This window comes from Coloeus monedula (assembly GCF_965178545.1).
Source record: "Coloeus monedula genome assembly, chromosome: 7".
NCBI classification, from domain to species: Eukaryota; Metazoa; Chordata; class Aves; order Passeriformes; family Corvidae; genus Coloeus; species Coloeus monedula.
In genome coordinates this window covers 12487151-12509458 of record NC_138787.1, presented here as the reverse complement: position 1 = coordinate 12509458, position 22308 = coordinate 12487151, and the positions used below count along the sequence as shown (strand labels likewise).

Genomic DNA, 22308 nt, shown 5'->3' with positions numbered 1-22308 from the left:
CCACGCTGTCTCTCTACCTCTGAACATCGTGGGGGCAAGATGTGATTAAAGCCATCTCAAACCCTCATGAGAGACCCTCCTCTACCTCCTTTACCACCACTGCGTTGTAACGCTGCTGGCTGCCAGAGCCACCTTGTGGGGCTGTCCGAAATGGACTCCGGGATGTGGTTGATCACATGGCCCTAGGAAACCCTCGCTGAGCTTTCAGGCCACAGCAGCCTGCTAGGCAGAGTCCAGCGGTTACAACAAGCGGTGCACCAACGTGAGGCAATATGTGCCCTAAGGTCACTATCTCTTAAACATGGAATGGTTGCATGAGCCACCTTAAAAGGTGGTCTGCTCATTGTCTTTAGGCTCTGTCAGAATCAGGAAAATGAACAGCAGTGGCTATAAATGTATCTTCAACTTTTGTCATTCTTGCATTAAGCCAGTATTGAATGGGTTGTTTGTAACTGAAGGTAATTAATACTATCACTTAGTGCTCTTAAAAATACGCGTTATTTGCATTACTCTATTTTTAAATTGGAGTGTAAAAAGAAAAATATTAAAGCTGCTGTTTTTTCTTTTCTCTTTTTCATCTTTCAGGTAGGGTACATAAGCAATGTGATAGCTGGCGGTGACAACTGTCTGGCCTTAGTAGACAAAAACGTAATGGGATATATTGCCAGTTTGCATGAGTTGGCTGCTACTGAGAGAAGGTTTTATTTCAAACTGAGCGAGATCAAATCTCAGGTCCTTAGACCTCTTTTAGGTTTAGGTAAGACCTTCTTTTAATGTTTTCCTTGATATTGTTTCCCCAAAGTTCCACAACAAATTTCTGTTATGCAAAATTTATAAGTAATATTTTGTCAAGATAAATCGAAAGTCTTGCTTTCTCCCCTGTTTGGATGAGGAGGTGAAGGACAGTTGCATTTAGACAGTGTACATTCTGTTACTATTTGCACTTTCCTGACGGTTTCACCCGAAATACCTTCGTTATGTGCACTGTATTTAGTCTAAAACTGTTGAATTTCTGATTCTGAATAATGTAGCCATGAGGTGAAAGTGCTGATAAAACATCTAAACAGCACCATGTTGTGATTCTCTCTGTTAATGGGTGCTGCTCTTTCATAAGGTAAGCTAAATTGCTTTCTGGTCTGTTACAGATAATTTGGGCAATGCAAATACAATCCAGTTGTTGCAGGAAATGGCAAGCAGGTTCAGCAAGCTGTGCTATCTCATTGGTCAACATGGAGCTTCTTTAAGTAGCTTTCTTCATGGAGTAAAAGAAGCCAGGAGCTTGGCCATCCTGAAGCATTCCAGTCTCTTTTTGGATAGTTACACTGAGCAAGTATCCAATTCCCTCTCATCTTGAGTCTCTGCAGGCTTAATCTACTGACTGCAACAAGCCCTGAGTTAAGGGAAAGTAGGTCATAAGGAAAGCTATGTAACTGTTGTATTGTTGTGATTTAGAAATATATGGAGAGTTTTACACAAACAAATACATTTTGTAGTGAGATGTATCTCCAGGTCTTCACCAGTGGAGCACATGGACAGCATCAGCTTCCCTTGTGTAAAACTCTGGGTACAGACTCTTCTTTGGTTGCTGCCTATAAGCCTAAATATTTATTACTTATTAAGAATCTTGTAGTATAATGTGATAGAATTACCTAGGCTGCTAATTAAAGCTACCTTTGGGGGTTTATTGTGGTTACAAAATGCTTTTTCAATAGTCATTAACTAAAGGTTGTCTTCCAGAAGGAAATTCTTCTGTCCTCGTATCTGCTAAACAGCTGTCATTGCACCTGTCACCCAAAAGCTGGAGCTGCTTTAGTACTCAGAATTAAGTTTCAATTTTCCTGGTTATTGTTTTTATTGGCTTAATGCTTTTGGGAGAGAAGGTCTATGCAGTCAACCTGTTTTCTGTCTTTCCCCTCAGTAACTTGTAGTTTCTGGACAATTTTATTTAAATATGACAGAAGTCTCATCATACTTAATACCTACAGGGTTTTGTGAAAAATGGCTTAACAGAGAGTCTAAAAATGTCATATCTGAATGTAGCCTTGGTTACCAGATATCTGAAAATATCTAAGGAAACAAAATTTCAAGATTATCAACTTCAGTAGTTATCACTTTTGTTATGCAGGAGCATTTTGAATGGACAACTAGTTGCAGTTTCTTTGAACACAAGCACAACAAATAACATTTTTGCTGGGTCAGTGATGAACTTATGCTGTATCACCCTAAAAGAAGCTTTCATCTCTGTTTATCATATAGATTGTTCATAATTCTAAATATGTATTTTCTCATTTTCTTACTTAGTCTTCAACTCGAATTTTTCTTGTAACCTGAATTTTCAGAATTGGTTCTCATAACTCAGAATAGAAAGTTTTAATTTCTTCTGCCTCAAAGACTGAAATACCTAATCTCTATTCTCATTACTGCTTGTCTTCTGCTCTTCTCTTTTGCTCCCTAATGCCTGCATGTTTTTGTGTAATGCCATGAGCATCTCTCAAGGATCAGTCAGGCAACATAAGTATAATCTGTTAAATGGGCTAAGCAGAGACCTCTTCCCTTAGAGAAAGGTGTTGGGTTTTTTTCTTTTTTTATTTTCTTTGATGGTGATAGGGAGAAGTCAGAGGTAGAATGTTGAATAGCAGGAAAAGAGAAAATTCCTATCTTGAAATTTCCATCTTAACTATAATTAGAAGCTAGCAGTACTAAGTGGGTGGAACAGGTGGTTTATTCTGTACATGCCCAAATCAGAGAGAAACAAAAATAACATTAATGTAAGCCCTCTGCATTGTGCTAATGGCAGCAGAAATGTGAACTCTAGTGATGCATGTTCAGTGTTCCATGTGGAAGGTGAATGCCAGGTGTTCAGTAACACTGTTGGTCAAGTACTATAAAACTTGTATAGTAAAAGATATTACAGATGTCATTATAAACTGTTGGACATTACAACAGTTGCTACTTTCAGGGATGTTTTAATTTTGTAACTGAAGATCTCTTTCTTCCCTATATTAGGTATTGTACTTCAGTAACAAACTTCCTCGTAATGGGAGGATTTATGCTCCTTGCAAAGCCAGCAATGTAAGCAAACCTTTAGCATTTTTTGGACATTTTTATCAATTAGCAAAGAACTGTAAATAATGGAGTTTGTATGTGTGTAGTAATGACCATGCGGAGACTTGGTCTCAGCATACTTGAGTACACTAATTCCTTTTCCTTCAGATGAAGAGAAAGTTACCTTAACTGTAATAAAAATTAAGGTTAAAATGCTGCTGAGTTCAGTTACTTCATCTTGAAGGTGGAGAAAGGAGGAAAAAAGCTTGTTACTGGAAATTCCTTCAAAGAAATATAGAGTTCAGATAATTATTTTTTTGAAAACTTTAGTTAAATGAGGTTAAATATTTATCATTATTCAGTGTTAGTATTTATTCTTTCAAATGTTGCTGTCAAGAAAATACAGAAGAGAATTAGCTACAGTAGATAATGTGAATTCACTTTCATTTGAATTCTTTAAGTTTATGCAAGTGCTTTAAAATGATGCAAAAATAACATTTCTGCAAGTGCATCTTCTCTGCCTGTCAAGGTTTCTTTGCTCTATTTCATGCATAGATGCTGTAAATGGGAGGAAGGAATTGTATCTTAAGGCCTGAGACAGTACACTTGAGGTTTCTAGATCATAAAGCTTTTTTCTCATTTCAGTAGTATTTTTGTCTAGGAAATAAAGTAATGACGCTGGATCTCTCACCCTACTGCTTTGAAGAAGTTGTTGCACTGAGGGTAATTTTTAATTTGTCTGTGGAATTGCTGCCTTTCCTTCCAAAATTACAATTTCTGTAATCTGGGAGTAATTCCGTTAACATTTATGGACCACTTTGAATGCAGTGTAAACGACAATACTGGAAGTTCTTGGAAATGCACGTACCTAGGACGAAGAATATTCTGCACTCGAGGACCAGTGCCAAAGTCTAAATACAGAATCTCCCTGCAGAGAGGCACTGAGAATCTTTTTTCATTGGTCAGGATTTTTAGGGTGACTTAGAGGAAATCTTGGTTCAAGTATAAGCTTGTTAGTATTGCCCATGCTGAATTCATCACATCAGTTGTCACTGTTGGGTGTCACAGCTTCTCCTACTGCAACTGGGGTCTCACTAGGTGAATAACACGTCAGGGAAGAGATGATGTGCAAGTTTTGTCCTGTTCCTTGCAAAGGGAAGTTGAGTATCTACTGCTAATAATGAACTCCCCCCCATTCCTTCCCTGAGGGATACTGTCTTTAGTAAATGGTTAATGGTGTCAGTCCATCTTTTATGGATGTTCAGCAGCATGAATGCATTAGGTGTAGTCCTGACTTTAAAAAAGTGCTAGCTTTAATGGAAGTCTCCATAGTTGGCAGGTTTTTGAGCATGTCCTCTAAAAGAGTAGACAGGTTGTACTGAGTGTTGTCTGTTATTGTTTGGCGCTTTTCAACTGAGAAACTTCCATGTGAGGATCTCAAAATTAAAAATAGCAAGCTGTCCAGGGACATAAATTTAAAATTGGGAAAAACATTCTCTCTTCTTTATTCCTAAGGCTTGTTCAGTAACAGACTTCTTAAATACCATTAGCAGAGCAGGACAAGGTACAGTATTTTGTGTGAGATAACATCTCAGTAACCATGTAGTGTTCTTAGGGAGCCTTCTGTGACCTCTGATCTGTTTTGCTGTCCCTGGGGCCTGCTCTCTCAGCTTCACCTGATTCTTGCAGCTTGTGGTTTAAATGCTTCCCAGCTGGATGTGTTTCAATGCATGTGTCATATGTGCCAGCACCAGTGAGCACACACATATGGCAAAGGAGAGGGAAAAATAGGTGTGCTTTCCTTTTAATGAAGAAATCCTGGATTTGTGTGCTAATGTACTGTCTTCAGAATCATTTCCCTCTTCTTCTCTGAACTAGATTAGTTCTCCCTCTTGGAAATCAGACTGAGGATTGAACAGATTTCCTGCCTTTCTCTGAGGTAGGATGTAATTTTTGTAGTTAGGGGAAGAACTGGTCTGTTGCCTTGAACAACAGGAGGGGGAAGAAATTATTTCAGTATATTTAGGGAAGTGCATTAGAGCAAAGCTAAGATTCTTTCAGGCCTTCTTGTATAAATCAACAGTGTTAGAAACTTATTACTTCAAAAGCAGTGGGGAAGTCTTTCTACCTGTTTGTTCTTTACTAATCAAGTGGTAAAGAGGAAAAAGGTGTTTGGTTACACTCCAAGTGAGCAACATAGTCAATTTTCTTCAGCCAGTTTGACTGAGCATATGAAATTAGAAGTAAAAAAACAACTCTTGTGTTGCAGTTTTAGCTACACGTCTTTACTGCTGTACTTTCTCAAACTGCATTGTGAATAGATGAATAAGCAGCATGCATTTGCCCTTATAATTTGTATTGGTTTATGATAATCCAAAAAATTATCTGGGCTCATTTACATAAAACATCACTGATGTCTGTCTTTTTTTCTTCTCTTGTCCCTCTGTTTCCCCATGGTCCCATCATTTAGAGACTTCTTGAGTAAAAACCAGGAGCTGTTACAGAAACTGTCTGAGAAGAATGAGGAAAACCTCCAGCTAGTGGAAGTTTTGAATGCTCTGTTTTTCATGCCATTTGGACGACTTCATAATTATGCCAGAACTTTGTTAAAGCTTGCCACATGTTTTGAAGTGGTAGGATGGCTTTTTTATCTATAGTTCAATAAATACACACATGAAACTTAAATCTTGGAAGTAACTGTGTGAAGCAAATGCCAGGTAATTAGAAACAGCTTATTCCTCAGAGGAGCTACCTCAAACTTGTATTTGCTGCAGGGAAGATAAAAAGATCTTGTAGATTTATTTGCACAATCTTACACCACCTGCACAGAGCACATGACACGTAGAAACTTGTTACCCTGCCAGAGCTTGTTTGTGTGCCTCAGTGCTTAATTGCAGATATATTGTTTTGATGTTTGCCTGTTGCTTTTCAGTTTCATCTGGCATCGTTGCTGTAGCTAACCCTTGCTGTAATACTCTACTAAAAACACTACATATATATTAGGTAGACTTTTACCACCCATTTAGATGTATATAATTGCTTTGTTTTGAAATAAAAGATGACTAAACAGGAATGGTAACTGCTTGTACATTTAGCCCAATATAGTAATTTAGAATATTGTTCCGGCAATTAGGAGCACTACTTCTAGTACAGCTTGTTAAGCTGCAAGAAGGTAGATCATGTAATTGTGTATTAATCATTCTCCTTGTAACATTCAGAGACCTTCTCGTGATTTTTAAAAACTTTCAGCACATGAACAGAACATGTCACCAAGAAAATAACTCTGTCTGCTTTGTTTAGTACCCAGACCAACTGTCATGCACTTAGTGCTGATTTAATAAAGCGAGCAGTTGTATTGCAGCTTAGTTGGTGGTGTTGGTACAGGCATTCAGAAACGCCCTCAGCTCTGTCTTACCTTGTGCCCTACAGGCATCTCCAGAATACCAGAAGCTGCAGGATTCTAGTTCATGTTACGAGAGCCTTGCTGTCCATCTTAGCAGAAAAATTAAAGAAGCAGAATACACCCTTGGCTTCTGGAAGACCTTTCCTGGGAAAATGACGGTACAGTGACGACTGCCAGTCCATTAGCAGCTTGAATCTATTGCTCTTAGTGCCTGTGTCTATTACTAATGCTGCTGTCCCAGTTGCACTTGCTATTTTTTCCACTTGGTGTTGCTGTAGTACCCTTTCCTTTAGAAAGGTTGGGCCTTTACTGTGAAAGACTAAAGCACCGACCTTAATCACAATCAGTGAGAAGTGAGATTGTGTCATTTTGCTTTTGACCCCTCCTGTAGGACTCCTTGCGGAAGCCGGAGCGGCGTTTGATCTGTGAGAGCAGCAATCGGGGGTTGTCCCTGCAGCATGCAGGAAGGTTCTCTGTGAACTGGTTCATCCTCTTCAACGATGCTCTGGTGCATGCTCAGGTAAGCCAGCTTGGAGCCAGGAACAAAACCTTTTCTCTGCTTCAAACAACATTACTTATTTTTCATACAGTGAAGTTTTTGCAGTGTAAAAATAAATCTGAAATTATGTGCCTTTTTAACGTTTGATTACATTGCCCTGTGGCTGGCGTGGTTTCTGTTGGCTGTTTCTTGGATCAGGGTGGTAGAAAGAGTCCCTAATGCTCAATTTTTCCTAGTCCTCAAAGAAGGGGAAAAAAGAAACCATTTAGAAAAAAAACAGGGCAGGATTAATGGATCAGTAACTGCTGATGTTTCCCTTCTCCTTTCCTACAGTTCTCAACACACCATATTTTTCCCTTGTCCACACTGTGGGTAGAAGCTCTTTCAGAAGAAGCTGGTAACGTGTGAGTATTCTTGTGATGCTGAAATAGTCTAATATTTTGGGAGAGAAGATGAGCTTTTTTTAACCAATTATTGTGAATTTGGAGTGGAATACGATGATTGCAGCACTGTCTACCCTTTTTTCTTGTTTCAGAAAATGTTGTATTTCTAGGTCTTAAAAAAATGGTGTAAACATTGGAAAGAATAAGGTGTTCGAGGGGGAAGCAAGTCTTCTTTGCTGCTGCTTCTTTTTATTGCTGACTTAAAGGGAATGCTAGCTGGGGTAGGGAAGAGAAGATACAATACTGATGCTTTAAGAAACCTTGGGTTTTCAAGATGGAATTTCACGGATTAAAATACTTTTCCCCCCATGTAGGAACGGGTTGAAGATTACAACACCAGAAGAACAGTTTGTTCTTGTTTCTTCAACACCACAGGAGAAGGTGGGCATATCTACGAATTTGACACTACTTCAGTGATGCCAATGAGGCTTTTTCCCCTACCTGTGAATCCAAACTGGGAGAAGGATTGCTGAGTATTTCCCAAGAATGAAGTCTTTCTGCAGCTGGGTGTGCAGGCTGGCTGTATATGGTGCCTGAGGGTAGCAGTGCTGCAGTGCACAGCACTGTGCTGAGCAGTGCCAGGGACAGGACTGTTCTTGCTGTAAAGGTGAGAGTCAGTACAAAGACAGGTGTTGGCTGAATTCTGTGATGAACCACTTTCTGTTTCAGACCAAGTGGCTGAGGGCAATAAGCCAAGCAGTGGATCAGGCCCTTAAAGGGACTTCTGACATGATTCTATATGGAGCTGGTGGGAATGTGCCAAGACAGGAACCTCCTATTTCTCGCAGTGCCAAATACACCTTCTACAAGGACCCTCGATTCAAGGATGCTGTTTATGATGGGAGGTGGCTTTCAGGAAAACCCCATGGAAGGTAAAAGCACTGGAATGGAGTGGTCGAAACCAAAATGAAGTGGTTGCGGTAACAATAAGTAGGCTCACTCACAGAAGGTATTTGGAAAGTGCAAAGTGAACTGATTAACTTACATATTGGCATGGGCTTGTATTTTTTTCCAGAGGGATCCTAAAATGGGCAGATGGACGAATGTACTCTGGGACTTTCCGGACTGGGCTGGAGGATGGGTAAGATATTCTCAGTACTTGTGGAGCCGGGTAAGAAATACTTTTTGTTGTAGGAGAAAACAACAAAACCTTTTTAATTAATGGTTTTGCAGTCAATTTTACTGACCTTTCTTACAACATAGTGATGCACCTTCTCTAGTGTTTTCTTTGCTATATTTCTGGTAGAGCAAAGGTTCAGTAATCTAGCAAGGAAACAAAATCATGACTCGAGACTTCAGGGTTTGGGTGAAAACTAATGAGAGTATGTGATCTTGATGATGAAGATAACTCTTACAGAGGAGACTGAAAGTAGGCTGAACGGAAGTTGTAGACATTATCATGTTATCTGGTGAAACAAATCCAACCACTTGAAAATAACTTAATGTATTATGCAGCTTTGAACTAATCTGTGGATTTCATTGCTAAGAATCTGCTTAGAGCACTGTTGAGGCTGAGAGATGAACTTATTTCCAAAGGCATTTTTATATGCATCTTGTGAGCAGACATGTCTGTACTGGGCAGGATAAAAATATGTGGGGAGTCCTATTGGCTTCCAGATGTATTTTTAAAATAATGGGTTGGAGGGGAAATTGAAGTGTGGTCTGACTGCAGACAGCTTTTTAAAATTCCTCTTGGCTATTGGTATAATGTCAAACTATAAAACCAGATTAGAGCTTTGGTCATTTGTAACTAATCCTGGAGATTTTAGGGTTGTTGGAGATGGAAATGTTGCAAACAAAGCCCAACCAGGAATAAATGCATTAGTATTTAGCTGTAATTGCTGACATTATCAAATGCGTGTACTTGTATTTCAGCATGCATGTTATAGTCTCAGCACTTAACAGTAGTGTCTTGTTGGTTGGACATGCCCTCTAGAGAACCTTCAGAACTGGATTTTAATCTCCTCAGGAGATTAAAGTCAATAAATACAGCTGTGTATCTCATTCTTTTCAGGCATGCTGAAATTGTGAATAATTCCTTTACACTAAGCATAATTGGAAGCTAGCATCTTTTAAAAAAATCTTTTCTGTAGCAATACATGTCCTCATCTTTCCCTGGAAGAGAGTGTACTTGAGTTATCAAGAGGTGAAGAAAATAATAAAGGTAGAAGCAGTCTTAAGATTTGAGAAGGCTTATGGCCTGAGAAAAATGCTGCAGTGTGGTGGCGAGAGGAGTGCTTACAACATGTCACAATCAAACAGGAGAGAGCAGTATGGACTAAATTGACCTAGTGATGCTGGAATACTTGCTTTCTCTTACAAAAAATATCATCTGTGACTGCTGTAGTTAGAGATGCACTGAAAAGGAGAGCATTCTGATTTTAGAATGGCTCTGTGATGTGTATCTGCTCCGTTAATGAAACGTATCGGTGTTACAGCTGCTTGTGTTCCATCTCTGCACTGGCAGGTATGGTGAATACAGAGTACCTAACAAAGCACTGAATAAAGAGGACCATTACGTGGGATACTGGAAGGAAGGCAAAATGTGTGGGCATGGAGTGTACAGGTAACATGTGGCACATGTGCTACTGTCATTGCAGAAGGGAGAGCAGGGCTGATGCTCTGACCAAGACTCTGTGTGTAGCTTTGTTACATTGCAGACTTGTGGTTAGCGTGGCTTATTTTCTGCTGTGCTCACAATGCAACTTGTACGGGGGTCTGTTATTAATGTCTGTTCTAATGTTGCTGCCACCTTGCATTAAGAGGGGATTCTTTATTCTGAGAGATAAATATCACCTCTAACGGCCTTGCTTGTTGGGCAGAGGATGGCTTTAAAACAACAAAGCATCCAAAGACTTGTATTAAAGGATCACTTTTATCCCAAACAGACTTCAGCTGTAGTTGCTGCTTGGTGTGGTTGTAATGCAATTCCTAGAAGGAAAAAGAGAGGGTTGATCTGTTTGGAGGAAGCACCCAACGAAACAAAACCAATCAAAAACTCCAAAACCAGCCCCGCAACAGAGCAGTCGATGACAGGACTCTTACTTGTTGTTTTGTTGTTGTTGCTGTTCCAGCTATGCTACTGGTGAGGTGTATGAAGGGTGTTTCCAGGATAACATGCGGCACGGGCACGGGCTGCTGCGCAGTGGGAAGCTGACCTCTTCTTCTCCTAGTATGTTCATTGGACAGTGGATAATGGACAAGAAGAGTGGTTATGGAGTTTTTGATGATATCACAAGGTAATGCTTCCACAAATCCTTAAAACTCAGATATGACATGCAATTGCAAAAAGAGTAGGAAAGGATTTGATTTGTTAGTACCAGTAATAGTGCATGTCTCTTTTTTTCTTCTTTATTGCTGGGCTCTCTCGGTTGATGATATAAAGAATTGGGTCTGGGAACTGCTCTTTGGTGCCGCTTCTGGAGTGAATGGTGGAGGGATTGCACTGGTTTTTTCTGTCTTGCTTTTCTGTCCTACTCCTGCCTGAAAACTAGCTCTGAATATGGTGTCTTGTTGCGGTGTTGTGTTGTGTATGTGCTGAAAGTGTTATGAATGTCATGTGAGTATTCTTTCATCTCAGGCTATAGGACTGCGTTGTTCAGTGGCAGATAATGGTGCTCATGAATTTCAACTGATGCTCAGGTTTTCCATTGGCTTACTCTGCCAGTGCAGTGGAGGGAAAATGCTTTCTCTCAGGGCAGATTACTGAAAAGATGGTCTCAGAAACAGACTTGCACTAAATATGTGCACTAAATGAACCCTGAGCACAGATCAATATAGTCTGTCTTTTAGTCGCCAATTTATTGATTGTTTTTCTGGAAACAGCTTTTGGTGAAAGCCCAAGGAACTGTTGTTGTTTAACTGATTGTCCACTTCAAAAGCCAAGCAGGCAAAAGTCTGGTGGGTGAAGGGAGGATGTTTTTCTGAAACATGAGCTGTTGTAACATCTCTAGTATTTCTGGGTGTCAGTTTTGCATCTAGTCTTGCTCAGTGGTGGTGGTTGTTCTTACACTGTAGTGCCACGATGTCTTTGCGTATTTTCCTTAGTCATTTATTTACCTAGGACAAACTAAAGAGATATCAGCTTTTCTTGCAAATCCTCTCACCTCCAGAATTTGTAAATGCCGCGGCAGTTCATGGTGAGGGAAGAGTGTGGCATTTGCTTTTTATTCCAGAGCTACTCATACATGAGAGTGCTACCCTGATGTAGTTTTGTTTCTAGTTTGGGGAGGTTGTGTGTGTATCTTTGTGTCCTCAGGATTTTTTTCTGCACTTACTCTGCAGACCAGACAAATAAGGAGTAGCTGCAGACACTATTGCCTGCTGTCATTGTTGCAAAACAATTATTTGAACAAGTGGGACTTTGAGTTTCCATCCTGGTAACTGAGCGTGTGGAATCTCTCTCCAAGGGGCCTTCAGCCAGCAGAGGCCCCTGTAGCTGGCAGGATGAACCAGACCAGCTTCCTGACACCTTATGGGGCCAGTCAGCTGGGAGAGACCCCTGAGCTTAGTTTAATGGTTGGGCTTACTTTGTTTACTATAAACATAAATTTTCCTGGGTACATTTCAAGGAAAATGCTTGGTAACAAGCAGAATTGTATCAAATCAATCACTAGTTTCCCTCTAAAAGCAGAAAAAAAGGCCTTGACAAGTTACTAGTTTATTAATTGCATGGTGAAAACATTGCATTCTCTTTCAGAACAACTGTAAAAATAGGCTGTTTCAAAATATTTGGGACTTCCACTAAGTTTCAAACAACTCTAGCCTGACTTCTGTGTGCTTATATACAGGAAAAAAAAGTATTTTAAATAGTGTGAACAAATCTGATGTTTATTTGTGAGCAATTTTTAATTGCCTAATTAAATTTTTTAATATCATGACCTTTGTTAGGCTGTTATACAGAAACTTTCTACAATATGTGTTTCCTTACAATTTTTGCACTCTAATATTTCAAAAATGTCATGTATGAATTTCTGGGTCTCCCTCCTATTCCCCAAGAAGAACAGCTTGGTTTCTTTTTATTTATTATTCTTTCAGTTTGAGTCATCTGACTTTAGGTAAAAGAAATAAAAAACTTTGGCAAAACAAAAGCCTACTGCTCAGGTTCCTTGGGGCATGCACTGGGTTTAACAGGGCTTCAGCACCATTTCAGCTCATCAACTTGCTTGGATATGGCCAATTTGAAATATGAATTGTGAAAGTTCACTGTAATTTATTTGTATCAAAAAGAGTCTCTGTTTCCATGGAGCTGGTGAAACTAAACTGCCAGACCCAAAGCAAGTGCTCTATGACTCTCTTCTGATGGTTTCTGTAATGGTTAAATGGGGCTGTAAAGCCAAAGAAGGACTATAAATGTACTATTTAGACTCTGTCCTACTTCATTTTTTTTCAGAGGAGAAAAGTACATGGGAATGTGGCAAGATGATCTTTGCCAAGGCAATGGTGTTGTGGTTACTCAGTTTGGACTGTATTATGAAGGAGCCTTCAGCACCAACAAAATGATGGTGAGTTGGACACTGGACCCTGGGCTGTAGGGACTTTACCTTTAAGTGTGGCAGCTTTCTGAGGCAGATGAGTGTGTGTTAGGCTCTGTAAAGCTTCTGTTCTACTAATCTTCTGTTGTCCATGCTTTTAGAACTGCCTTTATAATCCCTGCTCTGTTTTACCTAGGACTACTTCAGAAACAGCTTAAAATTGCTACTTTCTAAGAATTAGTAATGGGTTTTTCTAAAGCACATCTTTAGGTCTGTGGTCTGGCCTTCTGTTATAATTACTGCTTTGTGTTCTTTATGATTCTTTTTGTAGGGGACTGGAATTTTGCTTTCTGAGGATGATACAGTCTATGAGGGGGAATTTTCAGATAACTGGACTCTGAGTGGAAAGGTCAGTATTACAGTTGTCACTTGTAAACTGTTACCATCTAAAATAATTTAAAGGCTGTAATTTGTTTCCAGATGGATTTCAGTTAATTTTTTAATTATCTTTTCTCAAGGGAACACTGACCTTACCAAATGGAGATTATATTGAAGGTCTCTTCAGTGGAGAGTGGGGATCTGGAATAAAAATCACAGGAACCTACTTCAAACCTAGTTTGTATGAGAATGAGAAGGACAAGCCTAAAGCACTGTGAGTGTTCAATAAGAAATAATTTCTCATATGGTTCAGTAATACTTAGGAACAGAACTGTTGTCTTTTTTTCAAAGGCCAGTTAAAAGTATTTCTTCCAAAGAAACAGTGAGGTTTTGAAAACATTCCTCTTTATTGTTGCTCAGGAAATGAAATAAGATAAACATATTTTTATAGTTATTCTTCCTTTAATTGCTACTTGAATATGCAAATAGTGGCATGAAATTACGGGGCAGCTGATGTGCTGCTACTGTGTTGTAGCAGTCTGAAATTTTTTTTGTTTATATTGGAGCTTACTGTTAGAACCTGAGTTCACAGCTGCTGCTGGCTTCTGAGCTCCTGAGAAAGACTAAATTGTATTAGGATGGTTAAGTTAATCACAGACCTCTCTGCCTTCTGCCAGTTACTTTGTTTGCAACTTAATGAATTGTGTCATTTATTAATGCCAGTGGGGATATATTTGGACAGAATTGATTAGATCCTACACCTCTTCCAAGCAGTGTGTAAGAAAATATGAAGTTGCTGAATTGCAAAAGAGCATTTTAATAACTTGGCAAAGATCTCTTTGAAAAGCATCTATAAACCGCTCTGTATAGCAAATGCATTAGGGCAATTTGCCTAATTATTTCTGGGGGGAAAAAACCAAAACATGTTTAAGTTATAACTGATACATCTTTGAGTAGAAGAAACCTAAGTAAATTTAAAGAGGTGATAGTGAGATGTTGGTGTTTGGTAGCACCACGTACTGCTTTAGCAGTTGCTGTATGGGATTCAATATCTTGGAAGCGTGCTCTCATATTTCAGATTAAAATGGGAAACACGGCTCTAATATTTTTACGTCGATTACTTCTCAGTAGGCTTCCTGAAGCTTTCACTGGTAATTTCTTTTGACAGTGCTGACACCTACAACAGCACTCAAGTTAAGCAGGGCCTCCCTGCTGAACTGAACACTTGCAGCCTTCACAGCTGTCTGCTTTTTACCCCAGTAGGGAGTCTATGAATAAATGTATGTACATATTTCTGAGGATTGCTTGTGAAATAAGGGTTTCAGCTACCCTTTTCCACCTGTCTTCAAGTTGAAAATCTTCTGGTATAATTTCTGAAAAGACTTAGGGCCTACTTTTCCTGCTTTGTGAAACTGGCAGCATGGGGAAATACCTGTGGTGTTAGTTCTCATCTCAAATGTGCTGGAAGAAATATTAATGAAAGGTCTGACATTATCTGACACTTGATTTAAATCAAGATAGAACTGTTAACCCTGACAGCAATTATTTGTTTTGAGAAAGCTTTTCAAAGCCCTAAATTTCATTATATGTCTGAGATATCTTTATCTATATATATATATGGGAAGAAGAGCTCATGGTTTTCTTCTGGCTATAGATGATCCCTGAGCATTGTCTGGCAGTGAAAGGATGCCTGAGCTGGTTTTGCTCTCTACCAGCACATCCCTAACATGTCATGCAGTGTTATCTGTAGATGCTGCTTTAGGGTCAGAAGCTGTGTATCCATCCTTGATATTTATGTGGGTAGCTATGCTAGTTGTGCTTTCCAGGATAGTGAGATACTTGGGACTTACTTACACTGTGTCCTTGCTACATGAACGTGTCCTGAGACTTCTCAATGAATACCAGTGGTGAAGATAAGCACCAGTCCTTTGTTGTACCATTTCCTGGAAGGCTGCAAGAAAGAGTAAAACTAATAAGGTTCATAGCTGTTCTCTCATGTAGGTATTAATCGTAGGCTCTAGCTTTATTCTTAGTGATGAAACTTGGTTCACAGTAGAGACTTAAGTATATCAGCTTTTGGTAAAACAGTGTGAGAGATTAAATTGACATTAGCCATGGGTGGTTTTCAAGCTGAATGTGTTGCTTCATTGCTATTTGATTTTAACAGACCCACTCGTCATTTTATTAGGCGGAAACTTGGGATCCTGGCAGTGTCTCCTGATGAGAAATGGAGGGCAGTATTTGAAGAATGCTGGAACCAGCTTGGTTGTGAGAGCCCTGGCCAGGGGGACAGATGGAAGGCTTGGGACAACATTGCGGTGGCTCTGACCACCAACCGACGGCAGCACAAAGACAGGTTGGCTCCTGAGAATGTATCAGCAAGCAAAGCAGGGTTGCACTCTGCTCTAAACTAGAAACTCTGCTGTAAAGGTTTAGTTAAAACAACAGCAAACTCCAAGCGAAATCATAACATTACTACTCTGCACTACAAACCCTTTCAGAGACATACTGATGTTTAGAACTAGTTCAGTTGTTAATGTCAGGGGTTTGTTCCCTATTGTATGTCTCAACCTGTACAACGTCTTTGTCTTTTTAAACTGCAGCCTGGAATTACTGAGCCGCTCACATACTCAGACACTGGAAAGCTTGGAGTTCATTCCACAACACATTGGTGCCTTCACCCTGGAAAAATACGAAAATATAAAAAAATACTTGATAAAGGTATTGTGACTGAAATGCTCACATAGTAAGGCATGGCAAGGCATGACATCAAGTTCACTTTGTAATAGCTTTCCTAACTATTTCCATAATTGCGCTCTTGTAATCCATAGTTCATGCTTGCTCATCACTTCTTAATACATTGGAGTCCACAACTAAGACTAAAATCATTGACTACTTAATAAATGCTCTCTTAAAGTCAGTTTCTGTTCAGTTACTGTTTTCATTCTTCTACATTGGATCCCAGTAAAGCATATTGAAATACTTGCTAATTTTTGCATGTTAATTTTAAGACTTCTGGACAGATGACTAGTCCAAGTAGTAGCACAAATTCTTGTACTGTCTTGACTCCTGTATTTAGCTGACACATAAATTTTATAATCCAAGTGGAAATTTATTAAATATAGCTCATTTTTGAGATATTTGTAATATTTTTTGAAAGCCTGTTGTTGGGTCTCTGACCCATATCTCTTGAATTCTGTTTTTTAAATTTGTCTGCCATTGACCTATTTGACTGGCCAATTAATATCCTTCATCTCAGGCTTGTGATACTCCTCTCCATCCCTTGGGCAAGCTGGTGGAAACGCTGGTAGCTGTCTATAGAATGACCTATGTTGGAGTAGGAGCAAATCGACGATTACTGCAGGAGGCTGTCAGAGAGATCAAGTCCTACCTCAAACGCATCTTCCAGCTGGTCAGGTAACGAGACTCATTTTCAAGTCCAGCTACTGCTGAATTCATTAAAGCTGGCTCACCTATTGAAGCTGTCTCGTGTTGTACAGTTCAAAGGTGCTGGCATTGTGACTTGGTTTTGGGGGTTGCTTGTATTTTCTTAATCTTTTTAAGGAGTCTTGAATATTTTGTCAAAAATGGAAAAATGAAACTCTTCACACCTAGTGTGTTACATCCTACATCGTACTTCAAAATGTGGCTGTAAGCAGCGCATCTGGAATACAGATTTACAATTTAGTGTCTCTGGATACCGGCAGTGTGCAAAGACAGTGTTCAAAGGGTGTAGAACACTAGTGAGGATGGGGAATCCCAGGGTATTCAATAATGTTTTTACCCATATGGCATTAAAGTTCTTACCAAAGTGGATGAACAATCTTCCTATGAAGAGCTGGCTTAGATTCTTGAGAATAATTACAGCTTTAATTGTGTCCTGCCAATCTGAAAGCAGAAATACTCCAAATTACTAAGTTAGAAGCCTTGTCTGGAGGGAAGCGTTAATGTAGGAAAGGTGTCCTTGGCATTGGAGGGGTTGGCCTTCCTAAGTTTTCTTGCAGGGAGCTGGTACTGTATGTGTGTTAGCTGTGCTGTCTTAGCCCACCATATATTATTTCTGCTGACGTTTTTCTCTCCAGTCTTGCCTTAGTACTGAGATTTGTGGGAACTTGTCGAAGTGACCTCAAATACTGTTACGTGTGTTGCCGTTTAGGTTCTTGTTTCCTGATCTCCCGGAAGAGGGCAGCACAATTCCATTTCTGGCAACGGAGACAAAAGGACGGCGATCATTTTGCAGTGGGAAATCTGATTCCAGATCAGAATCTCCTGAGCCAGGGTACATAAAGGAAAAACAAATTAAAACTAACAAAGCCTTTATTTGTTGAATTTTTTTTTCCTTGGGTGGGGGAAGAAAGATAAACACACATTCAAGTGATGGATATAAGCAGTGGGTTTTTTTCCCTTTGGTTCTGATGACAGATTCTGATAAGCAAACTTCCATGTTATGGTTGGAATAAACATTTCATGCTTGTTCCATGCAATGGTTCTTTACTTAAAATTTGCTTTTGTCTGTTATGGGTAAGCAAGTTAAGGCTTGGGCCTGGGCTTCAGAAAAGTATTTGGGATAAGAGCACTGGAAGTAATTTATAATCTTTTCCTATCAGAGTTGCTATTTGATGGATTTGTACTTACATTTTTACTCTTATCCCTTGTAGAATAGGCTTGTGCTACAGGAAAGATTTGTTCCAATGATTTTCATTCAATTTTTATAGATAATTAGGTTTTTAATGCCTTCCACTGCAAGCCATCCCCTCTATTTTTTTGTTGCAGCTATGTGGTAACCAGTTTTGGCTTGCTGCTCCCTGTATTACTGCCACGCCTCTATCCTCCTCTCTTTATGTTGTATGCCTTGGACAACGAGCGTGAGGAGGACGTTTACTGGGAATGTGTTTTACGTCTAAACAAACAAACTGATATGGCTCTTCTCAGTTTTCTCGGAGTGCAAGCGTGAGTATGCTGCAGCAGTAAAACAGAAACTGGCAAAGGTTATGGCATGTAATTAGATACAGCAACTAAAACAAACCCCCAATTTTCTTAAGTATTTTCTCTGATTAAAATGCATCTAAACATGTCTTCAAGCTCATTAGAAGGGTTGAGAGAGTGAATCAAACCTTCCCTCTTCTAAAATGGGGAGGTGGAAGGGATGGGAAGGAGGTAAAGATTGATGTTGCTACAAAATCAGAGTGAGGCATTTCAAATTAGAGTTTTCTGGCTTCTTGTGGGAGGTGTAGTTGATCCTGTAGGAAGGGCTGTTGTGTCTGAGAATGTGACTTCATTTCTATAATGCAAAAAATACTTTATGACTATGTTCTCTCAGTGGACTGTGTTGGGTTTCTTGCAGGAAATTTTGGCCAGGAACTGTATCCATCCTTGGAGAGAGTAGAAAGGTATGTTCATTGGGTCTTGTTTACATGTTTTGCCCAGTGCTTCTTTCAAGAAGCTGAAGTCATGAAAAAGTGATGAAAGAATTTTTGACCAGGCTTTTTGCTTAAGATATGCTATGTTATTATATTGCCTTAAAGTTTGCCTACTACTTAAATGCTGCATTAATGACTTAGCAGGGGCATTGGAGTCGGTGATCTCCAGGGATCCCTTCCAACCCCAACCATTCCGTGATCTCTTACAGTGGCCATCAGTCCAGCTTTGTCACTCTCTGTCTGACTTGGTAGTGAATTCAAGAGACCTTTGCTTGGTCTCCAGTTAGGAAAGTGTGAGAATAAAAGTCTAGCAAGGAAATTTTCAAGCTGCTTAATTAAGAGGGTTATATCATTATAATACTTTCTGATTAGGAAAAACGTATAGTTTACATTCTTAATCATTATCTTGTTGAAAGAGTCTCAACACTGAACAGTGGGAGTGCTGAACCTGCCTGATAAATCTTACCATGATTACACAGGTATCATCAAACACAAAAGACGCCTGCTTTGCCTCTGCTGTTGAATGTTTACAGCAAATCAGGTAATTCTCTGCAATCTGTCTTTCAGTGTTTCACTGTTCCTGGTATAGTAGTAGCTAGTATACTTGACTGGGATCCTTTACATGTCACCTTTTTTGTTCACCTTTGTAAGAAAAGTCACTAAGACATTTTCCAGTTCTGAGTAAAAATGCAATTTCTCCTGCTGGGGAATGAAGTGTTGCCTCATAAACACGACTGAAAGGTGCCTGTGGGACACCATTTAGAATCAAAGGCGTAAGGATGTCTATCAAACACACATGTGAATTTTCAAAAAGCTGTGGTAAAGTGACCTGTGCAGGGGAGGCTCTTCTGTGTCTGTTATGCAAGAATTTAAGAAATTAAGGAATTAAAAATATTTTAGAAAGGAATTTTTCCCTTTTACCACTATATTAAAACACTATAAAACTGTGAAGAGAGTCTCACTTGCAGTAGTGTGCCTTGATGTGGTGATTCTAACGTAGGTACTGTGCAGCCTTGGCAGCCCTGGCTGCTGCAGTGTGAATGTCTGACCTCCTTGGGCACGGGGAGGGCCATGCTGGCCAGCAAGCTGCCTTCCTAATTTAGATGTGGATCTCTAACTGCGTGCTGTTATCCTGGTTTGCTTTTGCTCTCCAAATAGTACCACATTTACCCCAGCTGACAAGTTGAAGGTGATCCAGCAGACTTTTGAAGAGATCTCCCAGAGTGTACTTGAGACCCTTCAGGAAGATTTTCTGTGGTCCATGGATGACTTATTTCCTGTTTTTCTCTATGTGGTGCTACGAGCCAGGTAGGCACTAAGGGTGGCATCAGTCATAAGCTGAGCATAGGCAGTACAAGTACTTCTGTGTTAAACACTCCTGCTGCTTGTTACAGCATTAGTTACTGGCTTTTTGTAACTATAAATTTTCCAGTTTGACTGTTTGCTTTGGCCTGAAAAAATCTTGAACAGTTTATTTTGAAAAGGCCCTGAATTCAGAATTAAAAAACATTATACTGACAACTTTTGTTCCCATGTTCACTTTCCCACTCTCACATGTGACAGGATAAGGAACTTGGGGTCTGAGGTGCACTTAATCGAAGACCTGATGGATCCCTATCTCCAGCATGGAGAGCAAGGCATCATGTTCACTACCTTGAAGGTATGAAAATTACTCAGCTATTAAAGGCTTTCTTTGGAAATAATCAGCTTTTAGCAATAAGGACCAGCTTAAGACAATTATATGAACATTAGGCTATAATTTCTTTGACTTTTTAAATTGAATTTTTTTACTAGGACAGGCAAGGAAATTTAATGTAGAGCTTTGGATAACCTCATAATTGCAGGTACTGCTAAGAAAAATGGTGCAGTGTGCAAATGTACATTATTGAAATGTAATATTGGTTGCTGTTGAACTGTTCTAAATGCTCACCTGGAGCTTGTCATTCCCCTGCAACCTAACAAGCCTTAGTCTCCCTATAAAAATTGAAATGAAGTGCTTCTTTGGAGATTAGCCATTCCATTAAAGTTTAACATTACATCAAGACTTTCCAAGAATGCAGTTTTAGGGTAAAAAATATTACTCTGTCACTCTCCACGTTTTATCAAATATTCTTACCTTTTTAAGTATGGGAAAAGGAAGAGAGTGTGTTTGGAAGAACATCCTGTTGTACACTAAGACATTCATAATGGAAATCTGGTGTTTTGTTATCTCAAAACTGTTCATCAAGTGGATCATTGGACAGTTCAGCTGTGTGGAGCCTTTTTGTGATGTTGGTTTGGAGGGAGGCCGTTAATCTGAAATTTAAATGAAAATCTTAAACTGAACTGTTAGGTGAACATGACTGTATTTTCTGTCTGTGCAAACTACGTGATGGAAGCAGAAGTAGAATCTAATTTGCTATGGGTGCAAGTGTTGTCTGAGACATTTATATTAAGTTTCTGATCCTGGCTGACCTGACTCAGTGCATATTTGAACCAGCATTAAGAAGTGAATAACTCTCAGCAGCAGGTCAGGGTGATGGAAAGCTTTGCTTTTCAGTCTGAATGCTTCATCCCTGCATCCTTGTCCTGTAAAAAAATATTTTCTTTTTTTGAGTCCTTCTGTCAAAGGGCAAAGAGAGACTTGTAAGCAAAAATATGCTTTAATCTTGGCACAGCTGGGATCTGTGAAAGTATTTAGAGTCCCAAATCATGCTATCTTGCTTGATTAGGAGTTGGATGTAATTTTTAACTTAGTCTCCTGTTGCTCCTTTTGTTTGCTTACATATCAGAAGGTTCTCATTTGTTGAGTGCCACTGTTGCATCACTGCTTGTAGAGAGCCTTGTCCTGTTTTCTTGCATAGAAAAAAAATCAACCTTTTTGTGTATGATGCTTTGCTGTGAACTGGCACTTGTGCTAATCTGAACTTTGTTTTAATTCAGGCGTGTTACTACCAGATTCAGCATGAAAAGCTTACCTAGACCATCATTCACAACCTGCCACTGTGGGATAATCTACTCAGTGGAACTTCACTAACAACCACTTCTTCCCTGAAACGGCCCTTAGAAAATAATTGGTTATAGTTCTGCTGCTACAGATGAAAATACTCAGTTGTTTCTTCTGAACTCTCAGTTCTAAGATTCCAAAACTGCAGCCAGAAGATTTCTGTGAAGTGGTGATGAAGCTAAAGACTTGATTTGTCAAGTACCTAGCAAGAAGAAATACTTTCCTATTGTAACAGATTATTTACTCCTTTTAAATTAACCATGCTGCACAAAGGCATGGCATCTACATAGAACACCTGTGAGAGTCTGGACTGCATGGCTTCCAAAGCAGTGGGTTCGTTTTTATTATTCCTGGTTTGTCAGCAGAAACGTTTAAAGGGAATTAATTGCACCACAGAACCATTTGGTCTTCCTGAATTAAGCTGTATGTTTATTTAAGGAAATAGAAATATGTTAGTATTTATAATGGTTACCTATAGTGTGTTTGACTCTAAAGGTTTTGAGGCATCTGTGTTGAACAGCATTGCTGAATGCAGTATTCATGTGCTGTTGTGGAAATAATCTCACTGTTATGGACTTCCCTGTTTACTAGAATTGTAAATATACAGGCATTTACCATTCTTTATCTTTATGAAATAAATAAAAGGCACTGACCACTTCA

The 22308-nt window shown here is 39.4% G+C and overlaps 1 protein-coding gene across 3 annotated transcripts in view; it reads left to right on the top strand.

Annotated features, from left to right (window-relative positions):
* The window catches only part of ALS2 (alsin Rho guanine nucleotide exchange factor ALS2), a 37469-nt gene extending 15161 nt beyond the window's left edge, over positions 1 to 22308 (top strand). For 2 of the 3 annotated variants that reach the window (XM_082285385.1, XM_082285384.1), the window contains exons 10-34: positions 586 to 757; positions 1146 to 1326; positions 3007 to 3072; positions 5516 to 5678; positions 6475 to 6606; positions 6840 to 6968; positions 7281 to 7351; positions 7705 to 7771; positions 8060 to 8262; positions 8406 to 8471; positions 9858 to 9956; positions 10465 to 10629; positions 12783 to 12894; positions 13196 to 13273; positions 13383 to 13516; positions 15410 to 15598; positions 15846 to 15963; positions 16502 to 16659; positions 17399 to 17521; positions 18016 to 18192; positions 18587 to 18632; positions 19142 to 19203; positions 19821 to 19970; positions 20226 to 20322; positions 21585 to 22308. In XM_082285385.1, coding sequence (XP_082141511.1) covers positions 586 to 757; positions 1146 to 1326; positions 3007 to 3072; positions 5516 to 5678; positions 6475 to 6606; positions 6840 to 6968; positions 7281 to 7351; positions 7705 to 7771; positions 8060 to 8262; positions 8406 to 8471; positions 9858 to 9956; positions 10465 to 10629; positions 12783 to 12894; positions 13196 to 13273; positions 13383 to 13516; positions 15410 to 15598; positions 15846 to 15963; positions 16502 to 16659; positions 17399 to 17521; positions 18016 to 18192; positions 18587 to 18632; positions 19142 to 19203; positions 19821 to 19970; positions 20226 to 20322; positions 21585 to 21623 — 2997 coding nt within the window. In that variant the 3' untranslated portion in view covers positions 21624 to 22308. The remainder of the gene's footprint in view (positions 1 to 585; positions 758 to 1145; positions 1327 to 3006; positions 3073 to 5515; positions 5679 to 6474; positions 6607 to 6839; positions 6969 to 7280; positions 7352 to 7704; positions 7772 to 8059; positions 8263 to 8405; positions 8472 to 9857; positions 9957 to 10464; positions 10630 to 12782; positions 12895 to 13195; positions 13274 to 13382; positions 13517 to 15409; positions 15599 to 15845; positions 15964 to 16501; positions 16660 to 17398; positions 17522 to 18015; positions 18193 to 18586; positions 18633 to 19141; positions 19204 to 19820; positions 19971 to 20225; positions 20323 to 21584) is intronic. The other variant, XM_082285386.1, reaches the window with a different exon arrangement.